Here is a 14,195-nt window from a genome sequence, read left to right on the forward strand (position 1 = left end):
AGGGCTCTAACACCAATCTTTTTTTTTTCCGATTTCTTAATCAAATAATTCATTTTCATTAGTTATTTTGACTACAAATCAACCACATAAATCTAGGTTTCCCAAATAAGATGTTGTTCTTATTTACAGAAAAAGGTTATTTGGATGCACCAAGCCAGACGATGGAAAATGTAATATAACATTGTAGCAGGTGCAACCTTTTGGTCATTCATCCCAGTCTCCTCCTTCAGCCCTAAATCTCTGTACCATTCAGTAAACAAGCCTGACTAGTGCAATTAGTAGATGCCATCTGTTTTGGCATCATTTTTCTATTTTTAATCTATAATCCACCTCCTTTTTAATGTCTCTTTCAGAAAATCTGTGAAGTTTGAACAAGCAGCCTTCCCAAGATGTACCGAATATCTCAACTGATGTCAACACCAGTGGCAAGTAAATGTAGGAGAACTGCTACGCGCAATTATCTTTCGAACGATTAGACTTCTTTTAGCAATTTCCTTGCTTTGATTTTGCTGATACTCATACCATTAACCATCTGTCAGTAGCTTGTGCTTCTTAAATGCCAGTGTTCACTTTGGCAATGATTTTGACTTCATTTCTTTCCTGGAGAGAAATGTGGTATTTGTCTTTTTAGGTGGGGGGGAAAAATCACTGGTTTTCTAGATGCTTGTGCATAAATGTGAAAGGAGATTGTTTATCAGCTACTATTAAGATGCAAAACTGTCTATAAAAAATACTGAATGATTTTGATATCTACTTGCAGAAAATAAGGGCGTTGTTCAAACGGCAGTGGTTTCAAGCTTCTTCCTTCCTCTTGTCATTTTCTCCCCAAACCCTGCTTCTAACCCCACCTCACACACCTACAATTTACTCCTTACAAACCAACCAGCCCAATCTGAAAGTCTAAGCTCCTTGCTTTGTCTTAGATACTAACCGTCCACAACGGAATCAAGTTTCACCGAGCCTCTCTATTAGAAGCGTTCACACATGACTATATGAAATCGTGCTTTAGAGTGTAGAATATTAATTAGCTGCACTTTCCCCAGCTGAAATTAGGTGCTATGCCTTTGGTTAAAATGGAGTGAATGGCTAAATGAAAGGAAGGATGATTTATTTTTAGTGAAGAATATTCACAGGCCTCATATGTTGGAAAATTATTAATATAAAACAAAACTTTATTTTTTTCCTTCCCTAACGTCTTCTCCTCATTATTTTACAATGGGAGTGCCTTAAAATGCGCTAATGAGAGACAGTCTAAGCAAATGACTGAATTCCTCAAATTACTGTGTAAGGTAAACAGAGCTAGCACACCGAGTAATTGATTTTGGTTTTCTACAGTTTCACACAAGATACTTTCTTCCTCCCTTTCGTGATGAGTCAGTTTGATATTAATGGTTTATTATTGCCCTCATCCTCCGGTAAGAAACCTCTAGAGGAATACGGAGTGAGAGGAGAAACAGATGACAGAAGCCCCTGGGTTATTTCTGGCTCGGCCCCGGTGACAAGTTGGGTTAGTCCTGATTTCACTGCATGGCCGCACCAGTTGGATTCCCTGCCGAGGCAGGAACTACTCACACCTTCTTGAAAGCCTCCATTATTTGCAGTCATGCATGGTGGGGAGGTGTGATAAATTTGCACTTGTCTCCCGTTTGCTTCTGCAGGTTCTTCGGGCTCTGAGAGAAGATATACCGGAGAGCCGTCTCCCAGATGCCTTTTCCCAAGGTATTCCATGGGACTTTTCGCAAGCCACATCAATCACGGTTCTCTCCCTGTGTGTCTCATTTTCTTGTATTCCTGGTTTAAAAATGTTAGTTTTAGCTCCCATCCAGCTTTGGTGTGGGTATAAATCTTCAGTCCCATGCACACACAAAATGAAAACTTGCATAACCTAATAATGGAATGGTGGGGGGTGGGGCATGGCTGTGAGTGTGTAAGCCAATGTGAATTGTTTGGGGAGTGAAGAAACTACCGAATACTGATTACTTTTTCTCGAACTAAGGTTCTCCTAAATATGCTTTGCTATCTCAATTTATAAGAGCAACAAAATCCCATACCAATGCACCAGCTGGCCGAATGCCATGTTCTACAAAAACATGTCGAGTCGACCGTTTTGTTCAAGTTCTTCGAAGAAGTCTCCTTTTCCTTCCTTCCTTTTTTCCTCCCCTGTCTCTTCTCTCTGTCTTTTGTTCCTTACGCAGGACTCAGTTGATGTTTTCTCTAGCATTTTGTAAAATGTGCCAATGGTATAAAGGAATCATGCATTGGTGTTAGAGCCTGCCCTACCATCAAATGAATCAGCCAAACACGAACTAACAAGCCATGTGGAATGAGCACTCCAGATAGGGGTTCGAATCCTAGTTTTATCACTTACTGGCTATTATAAAATATCCAAGTTATTTGTCCTTCTGCATCATATATATACATGTGTGTATATATATATATATATGTATATGTATGTATATGTATATATATGCATATGTATATGTATATATATGTATATATATGTATATATATGTGTGTGTATATATATGTATATATGTATATATATGTGTATATATATGTATATACATATATACATATATATATTTTTTTCCTACAGTACAATGATGATTACATACAATACTTAGCTTTTGAGGAGGTTAGTGAAAAGTAGATAAAGCATTAACTATGAGCCAGGTCCATGGTACATTTTCAATAAGTAATATCCATTTAAAATAGTATTTTACTAACTTTAGTGCATGTATTAATTGCGGACAGGCTTCTACATTTAACGCTTTACCAGAAATTCAGTAGAGCATGCGGCATGATGTTGCCTTTCAATCACGCAGGCATGTGATTGTTTTTCAAACCTAAGACACATGGATATTTACCCAGCTGAATATTAAGAGCTTTCCCCGGATACCAAATCACAGACCGTATGGTCGTTTGGGTAGCTGACCAGGTGGGAAATTGGCCAAAGTCAAAAAGATCTCTCTGACTGCGTGTTCACCTTGTAACTCGTATATATCCGATGGCTGCACAGTTGTAATTTATCTATTGCAGGGAAAGAGTAAGGATATGGCAATTGGAGGACTATTCAAAGGAAGGGGGTGGAGACTATAAGCTTCCAAATAGTTTGTCGTAATAAACTTATGTCATAAGCACCCCGAATAAATAAGCTCATATAATAAGCACCCCAAATAGGCCCGTCTGCAATTTCTCCATCCAAGAAAATGGGTTACTGTCAAGGGTATAGTCGCATCCTATGGCGAGGAGACTGATTAGCCTATAATATGTTTTCATCAAAATGTTTCAAACAGAATGAAGCACTAAGTGCCCTGTTGTCCAATGCTGTCACTAGTGAGGAGATGAAGCCCAGATTAAGAGTGACATTCTCAGGGTGGCTGAACGCATGCATGCACAGAGGTAGCCGTGAATGCAAAGAGCTGTTTGCCTTCATGGTGGCTAGAAATGTGGCTCCTATGGGCCTGGACGTGGTGGGTGGAGGCGTAAACCACTTCCTTTCTTCCCTCTTTAGTTTTGCCTGTGATTTCCTGGATGGTGACAGTTCCTTTGAAGGCTGCTCTGCAGCTCTCTTGACGGGCTCCCACGTTACCTGTCGCCGAAGTCCCAGACTCCTCTCCAACGGCTACTATGTTTGGACAGAGGACCCTCTCCTCTGTGACAAAGACGGCAACATAACTCTGAGCCCACCCCAGGCCAGTGTTCTTTACAAGGAGAATTCAGTTAGGTAAGTAGTGGATAATACGTCAAAGAATCCAAAATCCAACCCATCTATTAATTACACATTCATTCATTTGTTCATTCAGCAATGATTTACGAGAGCTCATTCCTGCTCCAGACCATGGAAGCGTAAAGACCGATAAGGGGCAGGGATAGCTGACATGAAAATAAACCAAGGTGATCAAGTGATATGGGTGCCGGGGCGGAGGTCTGAATAGACTGCAGTGCAGGAGAAAAGGAAGGGAAGGCTCTTTCACTCGGGGAAACCGGTTGAAACAAGATTCCTAGAGATAATGAAGATCGATTTGAGTCTGGAGAGAAGTAGGATCTTAGTTAAAATGAAAGTAGCAAAGGAGACTTCCAGGAGACCCTGTACAATTTGGGAAATGGCGGGTGGTTTGGCAGAGATATACCTCAGGGTGGAAGAAACATGAGAGAACACCGAGCAGACACGGGGGCTGAGCGGAGAACTTTCAAGTCCAGCTAAGGGGGTTGGGCTTTGTTCTGTAGGGAAAGAGGAGCCATTGACAAATGACCGGATTATCCTTAGCACGGTGACACTGGTTACAATGTAGAGGACACGTTGCTGGCAGTGTGGATGTGTGAGTAGTCAAAATCCTTCAGAAACGTGAAACAAATTACGTCACCATCAAGCCCATACGGAGTGGTTTCCCTTCACTCCGATGTCAAAACCCAACTCCTTCACACGACATTCAAGTTTCTCCATTATTGTCACTTTCAAGGTTCTTCATTCCCTCCTTATTTTTACCTCCCCAGCCTTATTTCCTAGCATGACTTAATATAAAACCTACCTGTTCCTCAATGAATAGATCAGATAGTCCTATGCAGTTCAGTGGTCTCCTCCCCCGGGAAGCCTCCCTTGACTCCCGATCAGCAATGCCTCCCCTGGTGCTCTCAGTGCAGCTTCTAGTTAATTCCATCAGAGCACAAGCCCCCTACATAGCACTGGTAATGCAGAGAAGAGACCATAGAGCCAGCCTGCCTCAGTTTGCAGCCCAGTTGTGACACTTCCTGGATGATCTCAGCCAAGTTGCTTAGCCTTTTGTGCCTCAGTTTCCTGATCTGAAAAAATGGGGTCACGGCAGTACCTACCTCCCAAAGCTGTTCCAAGGATAATGTGAGTTATCGTATGTAAACCACTGAGAAAGACCCCTGGTGCAGAAAAAGCTCTATGAAGGCATTAGCTTCGTCTGCATTATCCTTGTCTTTCTCCTATAATGGATTGTGAGCTTTCTGTGCCCAAGGTTGGATCTTGTATCTCAGTATCTTAGATATTGATCCAGGCACCTGGAGCACACAGAAGTTTAAGAAACTTCTGTGGGGTTAACAGAGGGAACAAATGAAATGAGCTTTGCAGATGTGTTCTGTGGATCAAATCATTCTCACTAAATTCTCGGTGTTGAACCAGAGGGGGCTGCTTTTCATTATATATCATGCTACTTTCGTTTCTTTCCAGGGTATTTAGAAAGAAAAAGAGAATCCGCCCTTCCTTTTCTGATCTCTTCAGCCTTGGTGCCTCTAAATCCTGGCAGCATGGAAATATCTTTGGTGATGTTGACTCTTCCCTAAGTGAGGACACCTGGTTGGAGGGGGTCGGGAGGCTGGACACGCACCATTGCAACGATATCGGTGAGTTTGAATCGCCTTTTCCACGGTGAAGTATCATTTGCAAATGGGCCACAGCAACCATGTGGTGCTGAGCCAAATGTAAACTCCAGAGATGACCATCACTTCATAGAAAGAATGGGCCAGGGGCGCCTGGGTGGCTCAGTCCGTTAAGTGTCTGACTTCAGCTCGGGTCATGATCTCGCAGTTCATGGGTTCAAGCCCCGCATCGGGCTCTGTGCTGACAGCTCAGAGCCTGGAGCCTGTTTCAGATTCTGTCTCCCTCTCTCTCTGACCCTCCCCTGTTCATGCTCTGTCTCTCTCTCTCTCAAAAATAAATAAAACGTTAAAAAAATTTAAAAAAAAAACACCCTGTCTTAAAAAAAAAAAAAAAGAAAGAAAGAATGGGCCATATTTTAAAAAGTCACTTAAGGGCCACCTGGGTGGCTCAGTGGTTGAGTGTCTGACTCTTGATTTCCGCTCAAGTCGCGGTCTCACGATTCGTGGGATCAAGCCCCATGTTGGTCTCTGTGCTTTCACCTTGGGATTCCCTCTCTCTGCCCTTCCCTCACTTGTGCACGCTCTCTCTCTCTCTCTCTCTCTCTCTCAAAATAATTAAGAAACTATAAAAAAATTAAAAGCCCCACCCTTTGTATTAAACCATGATCTCACGGTTTGTGAGTTTGAGCCCCACGCTGGGCTCTGTGCTGACAGCTCAGATCCTGGAGCCTGCTTCCGATTCTGTGTCTCCCTCTCTCTCTCTGCCCCTCCCCTGCTCACGCTCTGTCTTTCTCTCTATCAACAATAAATAAACATTAAAAAAAAACTTGAAAAAAAAAAAAGAGCCAACAGGATTTGCTGATGTGGCGAGAGAGAAGTCAAACATGTTCATTCATAAGCTAAGTACTTTACATTTTGTCCTGTTTAAGTTTATGACCTTGTTTATATACATTTACCTTGTTTAAGTATCCCCAAACCCTCACTTTTTATAATTATGGTGAAAGTGAGGTTTGGAGTTCAGTGACTTGCCCAAGTTAATTTTAAGTTTATAAAACAGCAGAACTGGAATCCAATGTGGGTCTGTCTGGTTCAAAAGCCTGGTCTTAGCTCTAGTTCTAGTAAGGGTTTTGCTTTTCTTTCCAAGATGAAAGCCAACATAGACCTCTTAGCCCAGGCTCTGAGAGCAAGCAAGACGAGTCCTGTAATACAACAATGTAATAATAAAGGTAGAGTACTTACATGTCTTGCATTTTTCTTAACCTGCTTCCTGGGCAGAAAACATAATGCTACATTAATTTTTTAAAAACTTTTAAGTTGCAGTAATTATAGCTTCATGAGAAGTTGCAAAAAATAGTACAGAGAAGGTCTGCCTATACTTTATCCAGCTTCCCTCACTGGGTACGACTTACTCAACTATATACAGTCATTATCAAAACCAGGAAATGTATATTGCCACAATATGATTAAGGCTTTAAATGCGCTTGTGTGTGTGTGTGTGTGTGTGTGTGTATGAGTGTAATCCTGGGTTAGTTTCAAAACAGGGTGCTTGTGAAGTGAAGACACAATTCTTACACGAACACAAGATTAATTAAATTGAGGGTATCCCAGTTCTCACGATAACAAGGATGTATAAACAGCACAAAGAGAAGAGAAAGAGGCAGGGAGGTGGGGAATGAGCCTGGAAAGATAGACCAAAGATATATTTGGAGAACCTTCTGTGCCGTGTTGAGGAGTTTGGATTTTATCCTATTCAGTCAGGGGTATCTTAGAAGGCTCTTAAGCGGGGCAATGACATGATCAGATTTGAATTTTCAAAGATTACCTTTACAATAACATGAAGTAACGATTCAATGAAGAAAACCAAGTGAGCACTCAGAGGCAATTAAAACCAATGGGCACCCTAAGGAACGTGGCTCTGGAAATAGAGAGGGAGGAGGAGATTTAAGGAATGTTCTTCAAGGCCGAATGGACAGGCTGGTGAATGAATGTAATGATGAGACCTGGGAGGGAATCAAAGAAAGCCGGGGTGGGGGAGGGGAGGGCGGCATGAAGAGTTCTGGAATCACAAAGGCCTGGAAGACAGTACTGTTGGAATGATGAGGAGGTTAATAAGGCTTTTTGAGCTGGGTGGGCCGGGATTCAAGTCCTGACGCCATCTTTTCCCACCTCGGTGTTCTTGGGCAAGTTAATAATCCCCATGACCTCCATTTCTTCATATACAAAAGAGAAAAAATAGTAGCACATGGAATTTTTGTGAGGATGAAATGCACAAGTTCATGGAAGGTACATATTAGCACGGGGGCTGGCGTTCTGCACAGGACATATTAGTCGTAAAAGGGAAAGAAAGAAAGAAAGAAGGAAAGAAAGAAAGAAAGAAAGAAAGAAAGAAAGAAAGAAGCGAGGCAATGAATTCTATTTCATATGAGCTGAATTTGAGGCACCAATGGGAAGTGGAAAGATGGGCCAGGGGAGGTTTGGAAATGTAACAAAGGAGTTCCGGAGCAAGGAAGGGCCTAGAGATATTGCTTTGGAAGCCAATATGAAAAGTAGTAGAGGTCTCTGGAATAAAGGGATCTACCTACGGAAAACATGAATGAGCAGAAAGGGGAGTTAGAAAGGAACTGAGGAGGTTGAACAGAAACTCCAGTCATAATTTTCCCTACCATAATCAGTGCCATGGGCCAGCCAGCCATCCCAACCAATCTGTGTTATGTAGATCCTGTCTCCAATGTCGGTGAGGGTATATTACAATGTGTGGTGTGTGTTAGATCCATCCACGTTGACAAGGATATGGAGAAAAGGAAACCCTTGTGCACTGTTGGTGGGAATGCAAATGAGTCCAGCCACTACGGAAAACAATGAGGAGGTTTCACAAAAAAATTAAAAATAGAACTACCATACGATCCAGCAATCCCACGTCTAGGCATGGACTCAAGAGAATTGAAATTGGAATCTCAAAGAGATATTCTCACTCCCTTCTTCCCTGCAGCATTATTTACAGGAGTCAAGATATAGAAACAACCCAGTGTCCATCCATGGTGAATGGGTAAAGAAAATATGGTATATACGTACAAGGGACTATTACTCAGCATCATGAGAAAAGGAAATCCTACATTTACAGCAACTTGGAGAGAATATTATTCTCCTCCCTATTTTGTGGAGAGGGAAACTAAGGCAGACCGGATCCTTTCCCTAGGGGCACACAACCAGGAAATAGTCTCACCTGGATTCCAACCCAAGAGTCTTGAGCATAGGTCACTATGCTATATGGGGAAAATTTCTCAGGCAGGGAACCCGAAGAGCACGACGTCATCAAAGAGGAGAACGTGGCTAATGGTGTTCAGCTTAATAAAGGAGTCAACTCGGGGCACCTGGGTGGCTTGTCGGTTAAGCCTCCGACTTCAGCTCAGGTCACGATCTCACGGTCCGTGAGTTCGAGCCCCGAGTCGGGCTCTGTGCTGAGAGCTCAGAGCCTGGAGCCTGTTTCGGATTCTGTGTCTCCCTCTCTCTCTGACCCTCCCCTGTTCATGCTCTGTCTCTCTCTGTCTCAAAAATAAATAAACGTTAAAAAAAATATTAAAAAAAAAAATAAAGGAGTCAACTCAAGAGTCCTGTAGCTTTAAGGTCTCCGATAAACAAGAGACGTATGGAATCTTTAATCAGAGGGCAACGTAGAGGTTATCTTGCCTACTCCTGGCATCCCTGCAGATGCCTACACATCCCTGGCATAAATGCCTACAGTAATAAAGAGCACGAATTGCCTTTTAATTGAGATATAATTCACATGTCATAAAATCTTCCATTTTAATGTGTACAATTCAGTGTTTCTTCAAATGATATTCACAAGGCAGTTTGTCCAACCATGACCATTTTTTAGAATTTTGATTTAAAAAAAAAAAGAATTTTGATTTTAATTCCAGTATAGTCAACATGCAGTGCTAAGTCAGTTTCAGGTGCAGAATAGAGTGATTCACAATTATATACGTTAGTCAGTGCTCATCATAAGCGACTTAATCCCCTTCACCTGTTCCACCCATCCCCCACCCCCCCCACCTCCCCTCTGGGGACTATCTGTTCTCTATAGTTATGAGTCTGTTTCTTGGCTTTTCTCTTTTGTTGTTGCTGTTGTTCACTTATTTTGTTTCTTAAATTCCACATGGGAGTGAAATCATATGGTATTTATCTGTCTTTCTCTTACTGACTTATTTTGCCTGGCATTATACTCTCTGGATCCATCCATGTTGTCGCAAATGGCAAGGTTTCATTCTGTGTTACGGCTGAGCAACATCCCATTGTGTAATATGTACCACATCTTCCGTATCCATCATGTATCGATGGACACTTGGGCTGCTTCCCTGTCTTGGCTACTGTAAATAACGCTGCAATAAACATAGAGGCACATGAATCCTTTCAAAGTAATGTTTTCATATTCTTTGGGTAAAGACAGAGGGCAGTTCCGTTTTTACTTTTTTGAGGAACCTCCCTATTATTTTCCACCGTGACTGAACCGGGCAACCAGGATCAGTTTCTAATTCGGGAACATTTTCATCAACCCAAAGAGAAACCCCACACTCCTTACCAGCCACTCCCTATTCCTGTGCCCCCTCCCCAACCGCAGCCCCCGACAACCTTAAGTCTACTTTCTGTCTCCTTGAATTTCCCCATTGGGGACTGCTGTGACTTTTTAAGCCTGCCTCTTCCTCCCACTGGTAGTACCGTTGTGGCAGTGGGTTGCCTACGTTGACCTATCATGTGCTTTTTGAAGGTTTCCATCCCTCGGTTCGAGGCTGGCTTTCTGGAGTACACAGGGCAAGTCTCTTCTTGGTTCTAAAGCAACATTTCCCGAAGTGTGTGGCCGGGGGGGACAGACACCTCTGGGACGCAGAGGTCACGAACCCTGAATCCCACAGCGACGGAGCATCTCCGACACCTTTTGCGATTCCCTCAGTCCTTCTAACACAACGCAGGAGAAAGGCTCAGTTTAAAATCTTGGCGGCTTTAAGGTTCCAAACTCTGGCTACTCTTGTTTTCACAAAGTTCTTTTAACAAAGAACAGGCTCAGAGCTTTGTGGTACAACAATATTTAGGGCAAATTAAAGAAGCTCTCATTTTCATTGTAGTCCATTTTAAGTTGCTTTCTCTGTGTGGCCTGTAAGTGATTGATGTCAAGTTTCCCTTAAAGTAAGGGGTTTAACAAAACAATTTAGAGAAAAATATAAAAAACGGCTCAGAGTAAGCAGCCTCCAGGATACGACAAAAATCGGGACAATGATGCTTGGATGCTGGAAGTTTGGGAATCGCTGTTCCGAAGGCAGTGTTCCGCATATTTGGAAATTAACATCTAGCTTTCCTGTAGTTGCCTCCTGGAAATATGTCCAAACAATTGGAAAGCAATTGGACCACAGCAGCACTGCATGAGGATGAGATATCTTGCTAAAATCCTCACGGTTTCCAAATATCTTCTAAATATAACAAATCAAGCCACCCCCCTCCAACATCAGTAATTAGGCAACGGAGGGCTCACAGGACTTTGAAATCCCTCATCTTGGCTGTCAACTGTAATCAAATCTTCCCCAGACTTCTGGTTTTCCGGATTTACCCAAGGCCCCATGACTTTTATCAGCAATTTATTTTTCTCTGCCAACGTCGCCTCATTAGAAGACTCAAGAAAAATTCAAAATTAAATTGTTCTGCCGTCTTCTCTCCGGGCCACGGATGCAATCAAAACTTACTTCCCCTAACTTGCTCGTCCCTCGTTTTTCAGACTAACAAGGGTTTTCATTGGTTGCCTATTTTATCCTTAGCTCACCCCTTCTGCAGCTGTGTCTAGACCACCTTCCTCATCAGTTGCAATTCATTTTTTAGCCGTGGCATTTAGCAGCTTCCCAGACCCCGAGGCTGCAGTTTGGGAGACATTCCCAGAGGCTGTGAGTCACACGGAAAGAAGATAAAGCTTTCTCGCAGGGAGGACTGATCAGGACTGCCCGCTCCGCTTCTGCCAGTCCCAGGAAAGAAAGGCAAGACAACCACGGGCAGGGCTTCCCAGCTTGAGGTCTGTGATTTTTTTCCAGAGCGCATGCCTCTCCTATGAATATCTTCGATGACAACATCTGTACGTGGCTTTGTGTTTCCCTCCACGGCAAACAATAATGCCCATTTTACATGCAAACATAGGGAAATATGCTTGGAAGAAACAGACCCTTTGAAAACAGAAGGAAGCCGGGGGCGCCTGGGTGGCTCCTTCAGCTCAGCGTTTGGCTTCGGCTCAGGTCACCATGTCCCCGTTTGGGAGTTCGAGCCCCGCGTCGGGCTCTGTGCTGACAGCTCAGAGCCTGGAGCCTGCTTCGGATTCTGTGTCTCCCTCTCTCTCTCTGTCTCTCTCGGCCCCTCCCCTGCTCATGCTCTGTCTCTCTCTTTCTTTCTCAAAAATAAATAAACATTAAAAAAATTAAAAAAAAAACAAACAGAAGAAAGCTACATTGAATTTAAATCAATCAGGAGAAACTAAATGAGTATCTTCAAATGTAATATAAAAACTATTTGCTGAAGCTGTATCTGCATTAGGAGCCTCTCATTTATTGTTAAGGGTGGAGACAAAAATTAAATGTCAGTTAGGGAAAGTGTACATGGGGGGCAAACCCTGTCTTTCCACAGCTGAAAATGCCTTGATCATTCTTTCATGCTAAGGTTTTATCTTTTGTAGCTTCCTCTCTTTAATGCCATCTCTTCTTCCAGAAAATTCTGTGCCATATTCTAGTATTCCTCATGGGCACATCTTTAGTTCATCCGGCTCCCGGTGCAAAGCTGTACGTTCAACAAGGCAGGCTTGGGCAACAAACAGCACAGGAACATTTTTCCTTTTCTCACATCTCTCCCATCTATATCTCTGCGGATTTGTGTTAAGCGTCACTCTTGAAGGAATAATCAGCCATGAAAGTTCTCAGCTCTTTCTCACGCCCGCGTGAATTTGACCGGATAGGCTACTCTCTCTCTCTCTCTCTCTCTCTCTCCTTTAATGGCCTTATTGAGATATGACTGATACACAAAGAATTGTACGTATCTAATGTGTAAATTGGATGAGTTCGAACGGACGCAAATACCCCAATCAAGGTGATAGGAATATCCAAAAACTCCAGTTTCCCTGCGTCCGGGTGTGTGTTCGCTTGTGTGTAGTAAGAACAATCAGCCTGAGATCAACCCTCCCGGCGAATTTTGCAGGGCACAACACAGTTGTGAAGGATTTAGCGGATCTCTAGAACCTGTTCATCTAGCGTAATTGAGACTCTACACTCGCTGCAGGGCAATCCCCTTACCACCCCTGCCCCCGCCCCCCAGCCCCAGGCCCCGGAAACCAGCATTCTATCAGCCTCTGTGGCTGACAATCTTAGGTGCCTTTATGTCCGTGGACTCATGCACGGTTTGTCCTGCTGTGACTGACTTATTTCACTTGGCACAGTGTCCCCCTGGTTTATCCATGGCGTCGCAAATGGCAGGGCCTTCTTGATTCGCTCATCGGTTGATGGTTGGGTCGTTTGGGTAGGCTGTTGAGAACGGTGCCGCGGTGCACATGACCCACGGCCTCCTCCGCGCACGGTCATTACCGGATGATCCACACGTGTCACTCGGCCGTTTCCTTTCTCTATGGCAACCGGCAAGGATGCTTCCGCAGACTGCCTCGTCAAGCGGCCACAGGTCGTGGGTGGGATCGTGGGAGGGAGACTGCAAGGCTGGCAGAAACTCCCCGGTCCCAAAGCACCCGCTCATTGGCTCAGTATCCAGGCCGCGTGGGAGGGCAGCGCCACTCACGGAGGGAGTCAGCCCATCAGCCCGGGGTCGGAGGCCGCTGTCCTACCGCCTCAAATCGGCCGTAGCCTCCGCGAAGATGAGCCGTGACCCCCTGTCTCTATGGTTACCACGGCCCTGTTACAGTGGCCCCAGTTCTTACAGCGCCTTCACGACCGACTTCACGTGTCTCCACCTCCCTGCCTCCCACCGGAACTCTCTGTTTATTAACACATCTTAGCGAGTGCTAACGAACACGCTAAGTGTCATTGCTGGTGACGGGGGCTGGGACAGGTGAAGCGACCTTTTTTCTCCTGGGGCTTTCGAAGGTCTAGTAAGGGAGGCAGATATTAAACAAAAACCGCACAAATTACGTATCATATAGTATGTGTTTACATAAGAATTACAAAACCATCAGTTATGATTTGCCCTAAGAAGGCGGAGCGCGGGGCGTCTTGACAAGAGTAAGGGCAATCAGGAAGATACAGAAAATGCAGGAAAATGCAGATGTTCTCCGCTCCTCAGTGCTTACCAGAGTTGCTGAGAGAGCACTAATGATCAAGACTCCTTCCACACTTGGGTCTGCTCCCCCTGTGACGGGGTTTCACAGCCTCAGCATTACTGACACGCGGGACTGGACAATCCTTCATCGCAAGGCCCGTCCTGTGCATTACAGGATGTGAACAGCACCCCTGGGCTCTATTCACTAGCTGCCAATAGCAATCCTCCCCACCCCCACGAGTGCCAGCCAAAAACATCTCGAGACATCGCCAATTGTCCCCGGGGGATAAACCTCCTCCGGTTAAGGAGGACCTGTTATAGGAGGACCCCACGTGTCGCTTGGGCTCCTGGAATGGGGCTGGGAGTCTCTGCTGAGCGAGCACTTGAACCCCCAACAGTCCTCACGTTAGACTCCTGCTCCAGATCGCCCACAGCATAAACCTTAGCCCCTGAGTGGGACCCACGAGGCCCTTCGTGACCTGGCAGTCTAGCCAGAATCACCTGCCGGAAGTGCCCACACCCACGTGCCCCCCCCCCCCCCCCCCCCCCCCCCCCCCCCCCCCCCC

The 14,195-nt window shown here is 44.5% G+C and overlaps 1 protein-coding gene across 11 annotated transcripts in view; it reads left to right on the forward strand.

The window, feature by feature from the left end:
* TMEM71 (transmembrane protein 71) overlaps positions 1–14,195 on the forward strand; it is a 32,787-nt gene that overhangs the window by 1,862 nt on the left and 16,730 nt on the right. For 10 of the 11 annotated variants that reach the window (XM_049632898.1, XM_049632890.1, XM_049632891.1 and 7 more), the window contains 4 exons: positions 354–435; positions 1,659–1,719; positions 3,515–3,727; positions 5,198–5,370. In XM_049632898.1, coding sequence (XP_049488855.1) covers positions 390–435; positions 1,659–1,719; positions 3,515–3,727; positions 5,198–5,370 — 493 coding nt within the window. In that variant the 5' untranslated portion in view covers positions 354–389. The remainder of the gene's footprint in view (positions 1–353; positions 436–1,658; positions 1,720–3,514; positions 3,728–5,197; positions 5,371–14,195) is intronic. The other variant, XM_049632892.1, reaches the window with a different exon arrangement.

This window comes from Panthera uncia, chromosome F2, assembly GCF_023721935.1.
Source record: "Panthera uncia isolate 11264 chromosome F2, Puncia_PCG_1.0, whole genome shotgun sequence".
Classification (NCBI taxonomy): Eukaryota; Metazoa; Chordata; class Mammalia; order Carnivora; family Felidae; genus Panthera; species Panthera uncia.